This window comes from Fistularia commersonii, chromosome 6 (genome assembly GCF_037954325.1).
Source record: "Fistularia commersonii isolate RoL2024-O1a breed Wild chromosome 6, RoL_Fcom_v1.0, whole genome shotgun sequence".
In the NCBI taxonomy this organism is placed as follows: domain Eukaryota; kingdom Metazoa; phylum Chordata; class Actinopteri; order Syngnathiformes; family Fistulariidae; genus Fistularia; species Fistularia commersonii.
Genome location: NC_141289.1, coordinates 12,553,925 through 12,567,708, shown reverse-complemented (window position 1 = coordinate 12,567,708; position 13,784 = coordinate 12,553,925). Strand labels below are relative to the sequence as shown.

Sequence of the window (13,784 nt, the reverse complement as noted above, 5' to 3'; positions counted from 1 at the left end):
TTGCATCAAAGGTACTCAACATCTACCATGGTGCAGCTTCTTCACTCTTCGTCAAATCAAAACACACTCACTGCTGTAACTGGTTTCGTTTGGAAACACGTACTTGTTTCACTTTATTTTATTTTAAACAATAGGTTTAGGGGAACAATTCTAGGACATTTTTCTAATCTGGTATAAATGACCCATGAACTGAGAAGATTCCTTGAAGGACTGATATTTCTTTATGCAGCATCGATCAAGATGTGGCTTTTTAATCTTAACAATAGCTCAATTCTAAGGTCATGAGCACAGAATTTTCAGAATTTGTGAATCACAGTATTAAAAAAAATGTCAGCATTTAAATAGCTTTAAATAGTTATATTATTGGCACTGTTGTCTGGTTTTACATAACTACACAGTCATTTAAAAAGACTTCAATAGTTCTGTAAAATCTACTTATAGTTGGTGCTTGCACAGGTTGAGGCATTCACTTTACAAACTGCCCCATGCCCTCAAGATCCCAGCTGCTCTATTTCGGGCAGTGTGGCGGATTGTGTTCTGGAAAGATCCGTGCCCTGAGGAGATCTGCTCCATTTTCCTCAGAAACAGACTGCAGCTCCTGCTCCATCACCTTAAATGCAGGAGCAAGATAGAGAACTTTAACACTGAACACTGGATCACTGCTGGAATTTGAACAAATGATACAGGCACAAGCATATTTCAGAAATGCACCTATTTGCCATCTTCTCAATAGTAAGACAACTTAACAAACGTCCCTGTCTCTGATAGTTAGCTTAGCACAACCAATAGTAGACATCAAATACACATTCAAGGAATGGCAAAACACTTTTGTGGATTACACGAGTCAAAGATTGATCCCATAACAAAAAACATTGTGACAGTGTCACTCAGAATTTTGAAGAAAAAACAGAGGAAGCCTTTTGAGATGAAGTATAATCTAAGTGTGAAAATATGAATGTACAATTTACCAGCACGACATCATATCCCAAGAGCTTCAGGTGGCGGATCTTGACAGCCAGGGGACCGCGGGGGTTGGAAGTGCCGTAGCTAAAAGCCGAATGTGAGGTGCAAAGTACTGCAATTCTAGGACATCAGGACAAGTATCACTCAGTTTTAAAAAAGGTTAAAAGATTAAATGCAAACGAAGTGGGACAAAGTCAGCATGGAGGTTTATTTAGAGCATAAATTGTAGTTGAAACAGCTAATATAGAATATAAGCCATTAAAATAATTTACTTGAGTGTATTCTGTATTCATTTTCTCTTGCAATCTGGTACTACTATTATAAAAATCATACGTCTCTGATTTAAGTATTATACTTGATACGGTTTAGCTGTGAGATCCCATCTTGGACTTTTTATTCAAAGATCAAGATTTCTACAGACAGTCTAAACTCGTCTTAGGCCTTTGAATGTAGAATATATTTTTGAATTATTTCTCAGAGCCACAAGCCTTCTTGAAAACATCAACGATTGTCCATTTTTATCTATGACAAGTGAATTTATTACCGTACTTATTTGTATTTCTGCACGGCATAATCAACTGTTCTCGCTCAAAGCAGGATATTTGCTTTAACAGAAGTGCAAACATCCTTTCCAGTCGCTGTCATAAGCACATCTGATCCACAGCAAACAAAACCCAAAAAGAAAAACCCAGAAAACCGAAAGAAGACATACCTTTTGCTGTCCTCTGCCGCTGAACCGGGTTGTCCTGCAAAACTTTGCTTTTGGAGCGTGTGGGTAATCACGGCGTCTAGCAGCAGAGAGACACACATTGTTCCTAAAAACTAGAAACTTTAGACATTTCCTTAAGACCAGTGTGATACACTCTGAAGTCTGATACACAATTTTATTGAAGTTGGATGATCTGGATAGCTGACTTCTGTGTTCAAAATCTCGAACCTTTTCTAGTTACACCCCAGCTTAGTGTTTGAAGAGACTATTTCCCTATGATGGCCTCGTGTGCTGTTCAAGTTCAAAGGATGCAATACTTTGTCTAGATGGTAAAATGCCCCATTTGGTAAACTGGTTGGTGTACATAAATGTGAAAAATGTTTCCATGATTCTGTTTTTACCTATGTGGTAAAACCTCTTCACCACCACCATTTCCTGTAGCACTGTGTCAGGCTGAGCTGCCAGCGCACAGTGGAGGACCTTCAAGAGCTGCGGGTTTGCAGTCGGACTGCGAGAGGCAGGGTCTCCCAGCATATCCAAGGGGACGGTCAGTGGCTGCGGGAGGACAGGGCGGTCAAGACTGAGGCACAGGTGCACCGTCTGGAGCATTCGCTCCTGGTTGGAGAGAAATTTTGGAGCTGCGGAGGCAGAAAAATAGAAGAGTCAGATGGAGAAAAACTGTAAACCATATAAGAAGTTTTACATGCAAATGCAGCACCAGACCTGTCATGCTGAGACTGTCCAGTGTGCTGCTCTGCAGGAGACTTTCCAGCAGTGCAGTTGGGAAGTGGTCCAAAAGGCACAGGTAGTAAACAGTCTTCAACAACTCATGAGCAGACATCTTCGGCAGATAGTAGCTCACAGCCTGGCTGATGCTGTCCAGGAACCTGCAGCAGTGAAGAGAGGTCAGAATGTGAATAGGTTGACTGAAAGATACTTCTTCTTCTTCTTTTTCTTCTTCTTCTTCTTCTACTTTCGGCTTTTTTCTTCAGGGGTGCCACAGCAAATCAACCTTCTCCATCTAACCCAATTGTCTGTATCCCCCTCTCTCATGCCAACTACCTTCATATCCTCTCTCACTAAGTCCATAAATCTTCTCTTTGGTCTTCCTCGAGACCTCCTGCCTGGTAGCTCCAATTCCAGCATCCGTCTAACAATATAATCACTCTCCCTTCTCTGTACATGACCGAATCATCTCAGTCTGGTTTCTCCTACCTTCTCAGTAAAACATCTAACATGTCCAGTTCCTCTGATAGACTCCTTCCTGATCTTATCCATCCTAGTGACTCCCAAAGGGAACCTTAGTATCTTCATCTCTGTGGCTCTAGCTCTGCCTCCTGTCTTTTCATCATTGTAACTGTTTCTAGGCCATACAGCATCACTGGCCCCACCACTATCTTGTGCACCTTTCCTTTTGTTCTGGCTAACTCAAGTCTTCTATCACATAATACCCCTGACACTTTTCTCCACCCATTTCCAACCTGCTTGAACCTGTCTCTTCACCTCTTTTCCACACTCTCCGCTGCCCTGGACTCTTAACCCCAAGTACCTGAAATCCTCCAACTTCTTGATCTCCATTCCCTGTAGCCTCACCGTTCCACCCAGGTTCCTCATATTCACACACATATACTCCATCGTGCTGCAACTAACCTTCATTCCTCTCCTTTCCAGCACATACCTCTAACTCTAGATTTTCCTCAACCTGTTCCCTGATGGAGTCCCACCTCCACCTTGAACTTCTCTGTTACCCCTACAGCACACCGCACCACTGTCTCACAGCTAGCATACATGTTCTGCACCAGTCTAACATACTTTTCTGCCACTCCAGCCTTCCTCATACAATACCAGAGTTCCCCTATTGGCACCCAGTCATATGTTTTTTCTAGGTCTACAAAAAACACAAAGCAGCGCCCTCTGGCTTCTCTGTACTTCTCTATTAGCAATCTCAAAGCAAATACTGCATCTGTAGTATTCTTTCTAGGCATGATGCCATACTGCTGTTCTCAAATGCAGAATTCTGCTCTCAGTCTAGTTTCCACTACTCTTTCCCATAACTTCCTTGTATAGCTCATCAACTTTATCCCTCTATAGTTGCTGCAATTCTGCAAATCCCCCTTACTCTTAAAACGGGCATCATCACACGTCGTCTCGATTTTTCGGGCATCTTCTCACCCTCTAAGATACTGTTAAGAAATCTTGTCAGAAACTCTACCGCTGCCTCTGCCTCTCTTTCACACCTCCTTAGGGATATCATCAGGACCAACTGCCTTTTCACTCTTTATCCTCTTCAAGGCCTTCCTCACTTCACTTTTACTAATCTCTGCTACTTTGTGGTCTACAATAGTCACCTCTTCTACCCTTGCCTCTTTTTCATTTTCCATTCATCAGCTCTTCAAAGTACTCTTTCTATCCTCCCGTCACTCTTCTAGCATCAGTCAATAAATTTCCCTCTCTATCCTTAATCACCCAGACCTGTTGCGCATCCCTTCCATCTTTATCTGTTTTGCCAACCAGCCATAGATCATTCTCTCTCTCCTTACTGTCCAACTGAGCATACAAGTCATTATATGCCCTTTGTTTTGCCTTTCCTACCTCTATCTTTACCTTATGCTGTATCTTCCTGTACTCTTGCCTGTTCTCTTCAGTCCCCTAAGTGTCCCACTTCTTCTTTACAAACTGCTTTCTCTGTGAATACCCCTGCACTTCCCAATTCCACCACCAAGTCTCCTTATCTCCTTTCCTTCCAGATGATGCACCAAGTACTCACCTACCAGACTGCCTGATCAAATTAGCCGTAATTGTCCAGTCATCTGGAAACTCTCCCTGACCACCAAGAGCCTTTCTCAACCTCTTCCTGAAAACCATACAACATTCCTCCCTTTTCAGCTTCCACCACTTTGCCCTCTGATCTTTCTTATCCCCAAGTCATCCTACAAACCATCATCCTATGCTGTCTGGCTACACTCTCACCTACAACTACTTTGCAGTCACTGATCTCTTTCTGAAATCCCTTTGTTAATATTTAACATTTATTATTTATCTATATAATTATTATTTTACTAAACTTGCCAATAAGAGTAAAAACATTCTAATACAAGATCAGATACAGTATCAGATACAACATCCAATATTTTGGGTTGGGACTACGTTGGTGTCAAGCAGTTCAACATCTAAAAGTAATGTGAATGGTAATGCTATGATTGTCCACATATTATGAATTATGAGTTGTTGTTTTTTTTTTTTTTGTAATTCCACACAAATTACTTTTCATCGATATATTTTTCATTATGTTTCTCCACAACCTGCTGGCAAAATAAAGGCATCACTAAAGGATCATGCACCTTTCATGTACATATTGAGCTGCACTTTCCATCATACTGGCCAAAACAATAACCTTTTATTTTTTCACTAATAGTGGAAATTGAGGAAAGATTGTCCTGTTTTATTACCTCTCCACAGCCAATAATGACTCTTCAGTGCATATTATTTAAAAGACGAACATGCCCTGACGTGACCTACTGTTGCCTGTGATGCTGTGGGTTGTGATTGAGAGAGGAGTAAACCTTGAGGATGCAGAGCAGGTCTCTGAGGGTCAGAGCGTCTGGAATCTCAATTACTTTCCTGGTGAAAGTATCCATCAAAGCAGTGGGACAGAAGGCAAGACTCTCGAACACAGAAAGGAAGAGGACAACCTGAACGGGAAGAGCAAAGCCTTAAAAATCCAGGAATGACAGCCAAAAGCATTATGGCAGCTAAAGATATATTTTCAAAATGTATTGTTATGGATAGAGGCTCATAAAAACAATCAGTAATCCAAAGTTTCTGTATGAAACACACTTATTTAATTTTGTGTCATATGGATTGTTTTTACCATATGACACAGAAGATTGTATGGCATATCTTTTGGTAATATACAAATGTATATCTAACACATAAAATATCTAATTTTTATCGCATTGAGGATTTTTTTAACTTAACTGTATGGTCTACATTTCATTGACAGCTAACAATTCTTTTGTAAAATTCACCAGTGATCTATTGATTTTGCTCATTCGCTGAGGTCATTTTCATTATTTTACTTCATGCATCCGAATCACTATTTTTCCCGTTTTCCAAATCATGATAATCAGATATTGTGAAATAATTTGACACCTTCAAACACGTCAGAAAATAAACACTTTTCAATTGGACAAGAAATTAGTGAGAAGTCCAGCAGTAAACATTTTTCACAGACGATAACCTGCTGAATTAGGTTTCACGGTCAGATCAGAAACACTGATGGGACACACACACTCAGGTTAGTTGTGTATCTATGAGATAATTATCTCTTGAGTTCATATTGTGATTTCTTTTAATGTGGCCATAGAGCAGTCTGCAAATCACAATGTTCCATTTTTTCCTCACCAAGATTGTCCAACTCACTTCTCACAGAAAAGTTTGAAGAGAACTTTTGAGAAACCTGTTTTTTGGTCCATATGTCAATTGAAGAGGCGATATAGTCTGATATGTCAGTGAGGAACTTCAAGTCTCTGTAGTGGAGTTCCTTGCAAGCCTGCAGCACCTTAAACAATCTATTGAAGGGGATCCCATGAAGGTTTTCTATAAGAGAAATATGAAAAATAGAAAATAATGATTCCAGCTTAGAAAAATAACACTGTTATTGCACATTGAAACTGTTGTCAGGGTCCTTCAAATATATCAGTGCTAAAAAAATTGGTTTTAAAAAAAGATGCTTTTATGTTCAATTTATTTTATTTAATACCTGTGATGGACTTCTAATGTTAATGACCGCGTATTAAACTGTTCCCCACAGAGCAGGAAACACAGTTCATGTATTTGTGCTGTGTTGTCATGTCTCAGTACATTTGCAGATCTTCTTCTCTTTTCAGCGTTTCCCTCCAGGGGTCGCCACAACGAATCAACCTTCTCCATCTAACCCTATTCTCTGTATCCTCCTCTCTTATACCAAATACCTTCATATCAGTCAGTGACTCAATGCATTGAATTATTTTCTATCTTACCTGTTATTTTCTGACTGCAGATTTCAAGAAGTGGTTTAGAGTAGAAGCCCATGGTTGCCATGGTGGAGATCATGTGCTGGGCGTTTGGAAGGCTGAACTGGTTTGCCAGTGATAAAGCCTTTCTCTGAAATGAAGAAGGGAACAAAATAAGCAAAACAATAACATGACTGATGACCAGTCGGAAAGAAAATGTTAATGGTTACAGTCCTACATGAAAACTAAGAAAATGTGAAGACATCGTAGTCCCATAGTAGTGATGGGCAAAATGGACTGTTTAAAGCTGGTTTTCTGAATCACATGATTTGGGGGATTTTTTTCCTTGTTTTTATCTTGTTTTTTTTGGTTGATATTTGGAGATACCGGTAGGTAGTTTTCCAACAAGTTGGGAGTATTTTTTTGCTCATTTATTTGTGGCCTAAAACAGCATTAAATAAATAAATGAATAAATGAATAAATAAATAAATAAATAAATATGCCCCCATATTTCTGTTAGCCCCCAATTGTGCAAGTTCTCCCACTTAAACAGATGAGAGAGGACTCTAAGTTTTGTCATAGGAATACTTTCACTCTGAGTGACAGAAAGAGAAAAAAAATCCAGATCTGAGTTATAAAGAATGTATTTGGTCAACTACAAAACAAGCAAGATTTCTTGCTCTCATAGACCTGTAACTTCCTTTTTAATGGGCTCCTTAGTCCTCCACAGGTTAGCTGTACTAATGGCACACGTTTGAACTGGTTATCAGTATAAAAGATACCTGTCCAAAACCTCAGTCACACATTATGGTAAAGACCAAGGAGCTGTCAAAGGACACCTGAAACAAAATTGTAGACCTGGACTATTTTGGGAAGACTGAATCAGCAATAGGTTAGCAACTTGGTGTGAAGACCAATCTTTGTAAAGGAAAGAATTAATGGGGCCATGTATCGTGAGATTTTGAGTGAAAACCTCCTACTATCAGCAAGGGCACTGAATATGAAACGTGGCTGGGTCTTTCAACATGACAATGATCCCAAACACACTGCCCGGGCAACGAAGGAGTGACTTCGTTTTCAAGGATGTCAACGTCCCAGAGTGGCCTAGTCAGTCTCCAGATCTCAACCCCCTAGAAAATCTTTGGAGGTAGTTGAAAGTCTGTGGTGCCCAGCGACAGCCCCAAAACATCATTGCTCTAGAGGAGATCTGCATGGAGGAATGAGTCAACATACCAGCAACAGTGTGTGAAAACCTTGTGAAGACTAACAGAAAATGTTTGACCTCTGTCATTGCCAAAAAATGGTATATAACAAAGTACTGAGATTAACTTTTGTTATTGATCAAATACTTATTTTCTACCATAATGTCCAAATAAATTCTTTAAAAGCCAGACAATGTGATGATCTGGAGTTCTTCTTTCTTTTTTCTTTTTTAAATATTTTATTCTTTATTTTTGCTCAGCCACACACCTCATGAGTTGGTGGTCTAAGCAGTTGCACAAACCTCCAGTCTCTGTTTGAGGTCCAACGGAGCATCTTTCCCCAACAGACGCATCACAATCTGAAGAGCCATTACATTCTGAATCTCAGGGAGGCGGGATTCTACAATCAGTCTTTGAAAGCAGACAAAAATAACGGCATGATCAGAAAAACTGCAAAGTCAAAATAAATGCATAAATGGATGAAATATAAACTGTAAAAATACTTCATAATATACTCCTTGGTCTTGGCATAATTGAAAAACTCTTTTTCTTTTGCAAAATTCAAGTTTGCATTGAAAAATACTTATACCTCCTGTAATTTTCTGTCAGATTTCTTGAAGTTTTTTTCATGCTAATTTACTTCCTAAGCATAACTGATCACAGGTAGATTGAATATAATCTATATGTGATTTTTTTAATCTTACTGTCTCCTCTCCAGATACAGATCTTTGTCGGAGACAAATCTTGTCAATGCTTGATATTTTCAAAATAATGTAAAAACTTGGATCTTAAGAAATTGAAATAAATAACCGGGTACTCTCCTAAAAAAACATTCAAAAACTAAGGAAAATCCTGAATATTGAAATAAACCCATATCAGCATAGGAAGATTCAGAATAACTTTTACACCATTTAAATACTCATGAACAGCTTCTAACAAGCTGAAAACTGCATTCAAAACCGTTTAATGGCAGTTTGAAGTCAGGTAATTTTTTGCATATTGAACATGCACTTCTGCATTTTTTTTTCTGATTATCTTACAGTAGACAGATAGGTAAATAAAGGTCTGCTTGATGTTGTGACATTCATTCTCTCCCGTATCACTTGGCCCAGTTTATGACTAAATTTTGATAAAACTGACCTCATTCCATGTTTAAGTGCATCAACATTTTGGTCTCTGTCCATGTGCTCCAGACAAGAGGCCACAATAGAAAGACCCCTCTCATCAAACTCATCCAATTTCTCCTGTAAATGAACAAAAAATACTTTGAGATCAGCCTTGAACAGATTATTTGTGCTGACATTTCATTCTGCATTCATACATTTTCCCCACACATCCCATCAATGCATTTATCAGTGCTGTTTTCTTCTACTCTACCAATCCCTCCAAAACTCCCTTATGACCAAAGTAAAAATTTACAGAGGAAACGGAAAAACATCATCAGTACTAAGTATTAAGAATATTGCAAAAAATACACAATAGCTGTGCAGACACCTAAAATTAACATAACTAGAAAGATTTGCTTGAAGATTTATGCAGTGAGAGAGGATTTGAAATTAGTTGATGTGAGAAAGGAGGATAAAAATAGGGTCAGGTGGAAAAGGTTGATTCGCTGTGGTGACCCTTGAAGGGGAAAAGCCGAAAGGAAAAGAAGATCTTGTTATCTTTGCTTGAGTCCTAGATTGTGCGTACTGAAGTGTCCAAGGATACAGATGTCTACTGGGTTATTGGACAGCAATTTACCTGACAAGCCCGTAGGTATGTCTGAACCACACGGCTCCGTTGGGGCACACCCAGTTTAATCATACCAAGAAGAGAGTATGCAACATCGTCAATCCGCATGGATCCCACACTCTTCATGGCTCTTTGCAGCAGTTTGTCAAATGCAGGATGCTCAAAGATTAGCTGCAGCTCATAGTGCTTTTGCTCACCACTCATCTTTTTAGTGGTTTCCCACATCTGAGTGAAGCAGTTGCTAAGCTGCCGTACAGTCGGCGAGTATTGGCATGTGAGATCCAACACATCTGATGGGGAACCACAACGCTGTAGGCGATCATAGAAGGGTGAACCTTTCCGTCTGTGTTCCAAGGAGGTTTGGGTCTCAGGTGGATGCGCGGCCAGATGATCCTTCTCTTGTGGTTCCTCACTGAGAATTCTGCCCGGTGAGTAGAATCGGACTGGACTAACAAGACTTCTAAGGGACCGTGTCTGGTTCTGTCCTCTGAAGACATTAAGTGGCATCTTGAGAGTATTGTCTTTGACTGGAGGAGTCCTCAGTAGCCTCCATGATGAGCTTCGGATGAAGAGGCAGAATGACCGGTGGAAGGCCTCATGCGTCACCCGTATGGACATTATTACAACAGCGCTCACTTCATCACCTAAAAATAAGCAACACATGACAATTTAGTAAAGCAAGCGAAACCTTACATGGCAAATGAGAGTAAAATTAGCTATCGATAAGTCAAAATAAAAACACACTCTTTTGCAAGCAACTCTACAATTTTAAGTTTCACATTCTTAATTCGACGCGTTTAATTAAGGAGAGCTTTTGTCACAATTTCACAACTTTCTCGCTACAAGGTCAAAAAAACGTGATTCGGTATTTAGTTTTGTTCGCAAACATTAGCTAAGTCGCTTTCATTGTCGCCATAAAGACGTTCACTGCACACGTTGAAACTCTCGAATCTAGCATTTGATAAATAATTATAGATAATGCGGCTGAATGTTTCTAAACAATCCAATACCTTCAGATTTTGATTGCTAATACTCCTCCATGCTAACTCTCATACGGCGCTGCCATATTTGGTCCCCCTAGAAACTTGAAACGGAAATTACGTACTACCCATCTGAAAATAGGTAAACAATGCTTGCACAACGAGTTTGATTCATCTTAACACATTTAATGTTAATGAAGAGTAATTCTTGGATGTTTTTAGCGAATGCTTCTCCGCCTGACATTGCTTTCGTTCTCGTTCCCGTCTGTTGTTTCACCCGGACCGAAATACACGCCAACTCGTACGTTTCCTAGCAACCAACGCCGCTTGTCACTAACGACAAAACAGAGCAATCGATAAATGTCACTGTGAAGGGGAAACTGTGACGGTATAAAGGGTTCCTGTCTGTGAGGCGATTCACAAACCACTTTTGACCGAGTCCGGGTAGCATGGCGAAGTTTGTGCTTGCAGGTAACATTTGGTTGTAGACTATCTAACTTCCAACCACTATATTAAAAATGACTCCCGAATTTTCTGCAGGTACAGTTGACTGTCCATCTTTTGCTAGAGCGGAACTCTTGGCAGATAAACTTCAGGGATCCCTGCCGAACTTCAGGATCCATAAGATTTCTATCCTCCCAGAAGAATGGAAGGCAAATGATCAAACTCTGCCCCAACTCTTTGTGAATTCCTAGTTTGGGTGACTTGTACGCCTGACCTGTCGCTGGTCTGTACAGGGGTGGCTGGAGAGCGTCTGCAAGAAAAATGGCTGGGAACACGAAAAGTCCCCTTTGATTTGGAGGGAGCTGGTCGACCGAGGGGGCAAAGGAATGCTCTTAGGGGGCTTCAGTGACTTCTTAGAGCATTGTCAGGTCAGCATTTTTGGAAACGTCTTTATATTTGCATCGCAAAATTGGTGCTTGTTTGCTGAACAATGTAGAACCAATGATCAGCACAACACACAAGCAATTTTTTTTGCATATCCGATCCCACAGAATTACTACAACATCACTCTAGACTTGCCCTCTGATTTCATGCGGAGTATCTCAGCAGAGAACTTGAGGGCCGAATTGAACTTCATCGCAGAGGAGCAGCATCGCATCAGTCAGATCAAGCCACTTCATATATGGATTAGCAGGTGCACTGGTCTAAACATCTCCAACAGAAGAAAAAGCTATGTGTCAAATCTGAAGTGTGTATCCTGAGGGAGTGTGCTGTTTTGCATTTTCACAGTGCTCTCAGCCTCACCTGCCACATACTGATCCCAAACCTGCTTTCATCAGAGGTGTTCTCCCAGGTTTCTGTCATCAGCCTCCATCTCCTGGATCTGGAGGGGAGTGAGGAGGAATTGCACTGGCTGAAGATGGAGACAGAGGAGCTAACTCTTCCACTGCTACATCAGGTTGAGCTTTTTATTCGACTTTTGTTTGCAGTCCAAAAAAAAAAAAAGGGAAAGTCCCTGACTACGGGTACTGCTCTTAACAGGTGAACATTCACACAGATCTGAAGCAGGCCTTCCAAGATGCCGACATCATTGTCCTTCTGGATGAACTGTGTTTGGATGACAGCAATGCAAAGGATGGTGAGGCTCAGGAAAAGGAAAAGAAAGCAAAACTGAAGGCAATCTCAGATCTCTACACAGAGTATGGACGTCTAATTGAGACTAGGGCAAAGAGGGAGGTGAAGGTGATTGTGTCCAATGGCTCTTTCACCAACCTCAGATGCTCAGTCCTGCTTGACAACGTGTGCTCCATTGACAGCCGCAATTTTATTGCCATGGCAACTAAGCTGGAGAATGAGGCGAGAGCTGTAATTGCAAGAAAGCTTAAAGTGACAACTTCAGGTTCAGATTCTTTCATTCTCCGGCTAAGCATTATCAGAGATACATTTTCAAAGAAAAAATATGAAAGGATAAGGTTTCTCCATTTTTTTTCCTGTAGATGTTAAAGATGTCACTGTGTGGGGAAACATCAGCGGCAGCTTCCACATTGACCTGAACAGGACTAAAATTTTCAACTATAATGGTCCAATCAAGGGGCCGCCAACCTTTTTTCATCCAGTTCTAAAGATTCTCTATGACAGGTTGGTAAAAACAATCAGAAACATATTAAAAACATTTTGTTGCGGGAAAAGAAATGTGGATATTGTATCCACGGTCCTCGGAAGCCCAAAAGATTGAACTGTTCAAAAAACAAGGCTTAAAACATGAACATCTAAGATGATAGAAAAACAACACCCCAACAATCTTCTAGTTTGCTTCATATAGCTTTATATGGATAAATCTATGTGAGACACCTCATTTAAAAATAACACATTTTAGGGTCTTAAATAATCTAATGACTGTCAGTTATACATAATTATTGATCATCAGCAAATACACAATTTAATTGCAAAATACATCCGCACCTTCCTGCGTGGAGGTTGGAAATATGACAAATGCCCAGTGATCCTCTGCTCATGCTCAGGGAATGGCTGGATAAAGACTTTCAAGATCTTGTACGTTGCGAGCATGACATTGTGGCCTCAAAGACCCATCGAGGAGCTGCCATTTCAACGGCCAACGCTATTCTCACTCTTCTCAAGGCTTGGAACGGGAACTGTAAGCCAGATGAGGTCTATTCCGCAGGTGTCCTATGCTCAGGTGAAGATGCAGTGAAGTTGCGACTTATTAGGCTGACCACACACATTAAAAATCTCGATTCTATGTTTTCAAATGGTGATTTGTCTTTGTCTATTTGCAGAGTACCCAGATTTCTCAGAAGACCTTGTCCTCTCAGTTCCAGTTACTTTTGTGGATGGGAAGTGGTGTGTGCCTTCGGATGGGACTGTTAGAGACGAGCTGCTGGAGAGCCTCCGGGGTTTTGCAAGCGAGCTCCGACAAGTGCGTTGGGCAATTTATGAACATGTTGTGCTACATTGATTTAAATTTGCTTAAAGTACTCATTTGACTAATAATGGTGTGTTTCTTTCCCAGGAAAAAGAACTTTTGGACGGAAACGCAAACATTATGCATAAAACGAATGATAAGTAAAAGATCACTTGCATACATGGATGTTCTCTAGTATTTAAAGTCATGCTGCTATATTATGTCTCAAACAGATGCCTTATATCATTTAAGGAGGAAAAAAAATTAGTATGAAAATGATCCGGAGCAAAGATGTTTCTTGATGTGAAAAAAGGAAATCATATCAGCGCTACGTGT

At 40.3% G+C, this 13,784-nt stretch overlaps 2 protein-coding genes across 3 annotated transcripts; one reads left to right on the top strand and one right to left on the bottom strand.

Moving 5' to 3' along the window:
* Positions 1 to 80: 80 nt before the first annotated feature.
* fastkd2 (FAST kinase domains 2) lies at positions 81 to 10,734 on the bottom strand. Of its 2 annotated transcripts, none has more exons than XM_086148156.1 (12): positions 10,613 to 10,734; positions 9,612 to 10,246; positions 9,009 to 9,112; positions 8,171 to 8,279; positions 6,694 to 6,817; positions 6,132 to 6,271; positions 5,192 to 5,364; positions 2,396 to 2,559; positions 2,074 to 2,310; positions 1,676 to 1,751; positions 969 to 1,083; positions 81 to 610 (listed from the first exon to the last, which is right to left on the bottom strand). In XM_086148156.1, exons 2-12 carry the CDS (start codon positions 10,218 to 10,220, stop codon positions 509 to 511), a joined length of 1,953 nt encoding a protein of 650 aa, XP_086004282.1. In that variant the 5' UTR covers positions 10,221 to 10,246; positions 10,613 to 10,734; the 3' UTR covers positions 81 to 508. The 2 variants fall into 2 exon arrangements, with proteins under 2 accessions (XP_086004282.1, XP_086004283.1); XM_086148157.1 differs by having other exon boundaries at positions 2,396 to 2,562; positions 5,297 to 5,364.
* Positions 10,735 to 10,736: 2 nt separating this feature from the next.
* On the top strand, positions 10,737 to 13,756 carry mdh1b (malate dehydrogenase 1B, NAD (soluble)). The gene is made up of 10 exons (XM_086148160.1): positions 10,737 to 11,053; positions 11,123 to 11,235; positions 11,320 to 11,454; positions 11,578 to 11,720; positions 11,816 to 11,984; positions 12,068 to 12,425; positions 12,523 to 12,664; positions 13,048 to 13,223; positions 13,324 to 13,463; positions 13,557 to 13,756. The coding sequence occupies exons 1-10, from the start codon at positions 11,032 to 11,034 to the stop codon at positions 13,611 to 13,613; spliced, it is 1,455 nt and encodes a 484-aa protein (XP_086004286.1). The 5' UTR covers positions 10,737 to 11,031; the 3' UTR covers positions 13,614 to 13,756.
* Positions 13,757 to 13,784: the final 28 nt, after the last annotated feature.

What these genes read in the sequence shown, in the direction of transcription:
- fastkd2 (XM_086148156.1), bottom strand. Translation starts at nt 10,220, where the DNA reads ATGTCCATACGGGTGACGCATGAGGCCTTCCACCGGTCATTCTGCCTC. An exon ending in ACATATGGACCAAAAAACAG is followed by an intron (nt 5,365 to 6,131) that starts GTTTCTCAAAAG and finishes CTTCCCGTTCAG; the next exon opens with GTTGTCCTCTTCCTTTCTGT. An exon ending in TGGGATATGATGTCGTGCTG is followed by an intron (nt 611 to 968) that starts GTAAATTGTACA and finishes CCTGCATTTAAG; the next exon opens with GTGATGGAGCAGGAGCTGCA.
- mdh1b (XM_086148160.1), top strand. Translation starts at nt 11,032, where the DNA reads ATGGCGAAGTTTGTGCTTGCAG. An exon ending in CTTCATATATGGATTAGCAG is followed by an intron (nt 11,721 to 11,815) that starts GTGCACTGGTCT and finishes GCATTTTCACAG; the next exon opens with TGCTCTCAGCCTCACCTGCC. An exon ending in CTAAAGATTCTCTATGACAG is followed by an intron (nt 12,665 to 13,047) that starts GTTGGTAAAAAC and finishes GCTCATGCTCAG; the next exon opens with GGAATGGCTGGATAAAGACT.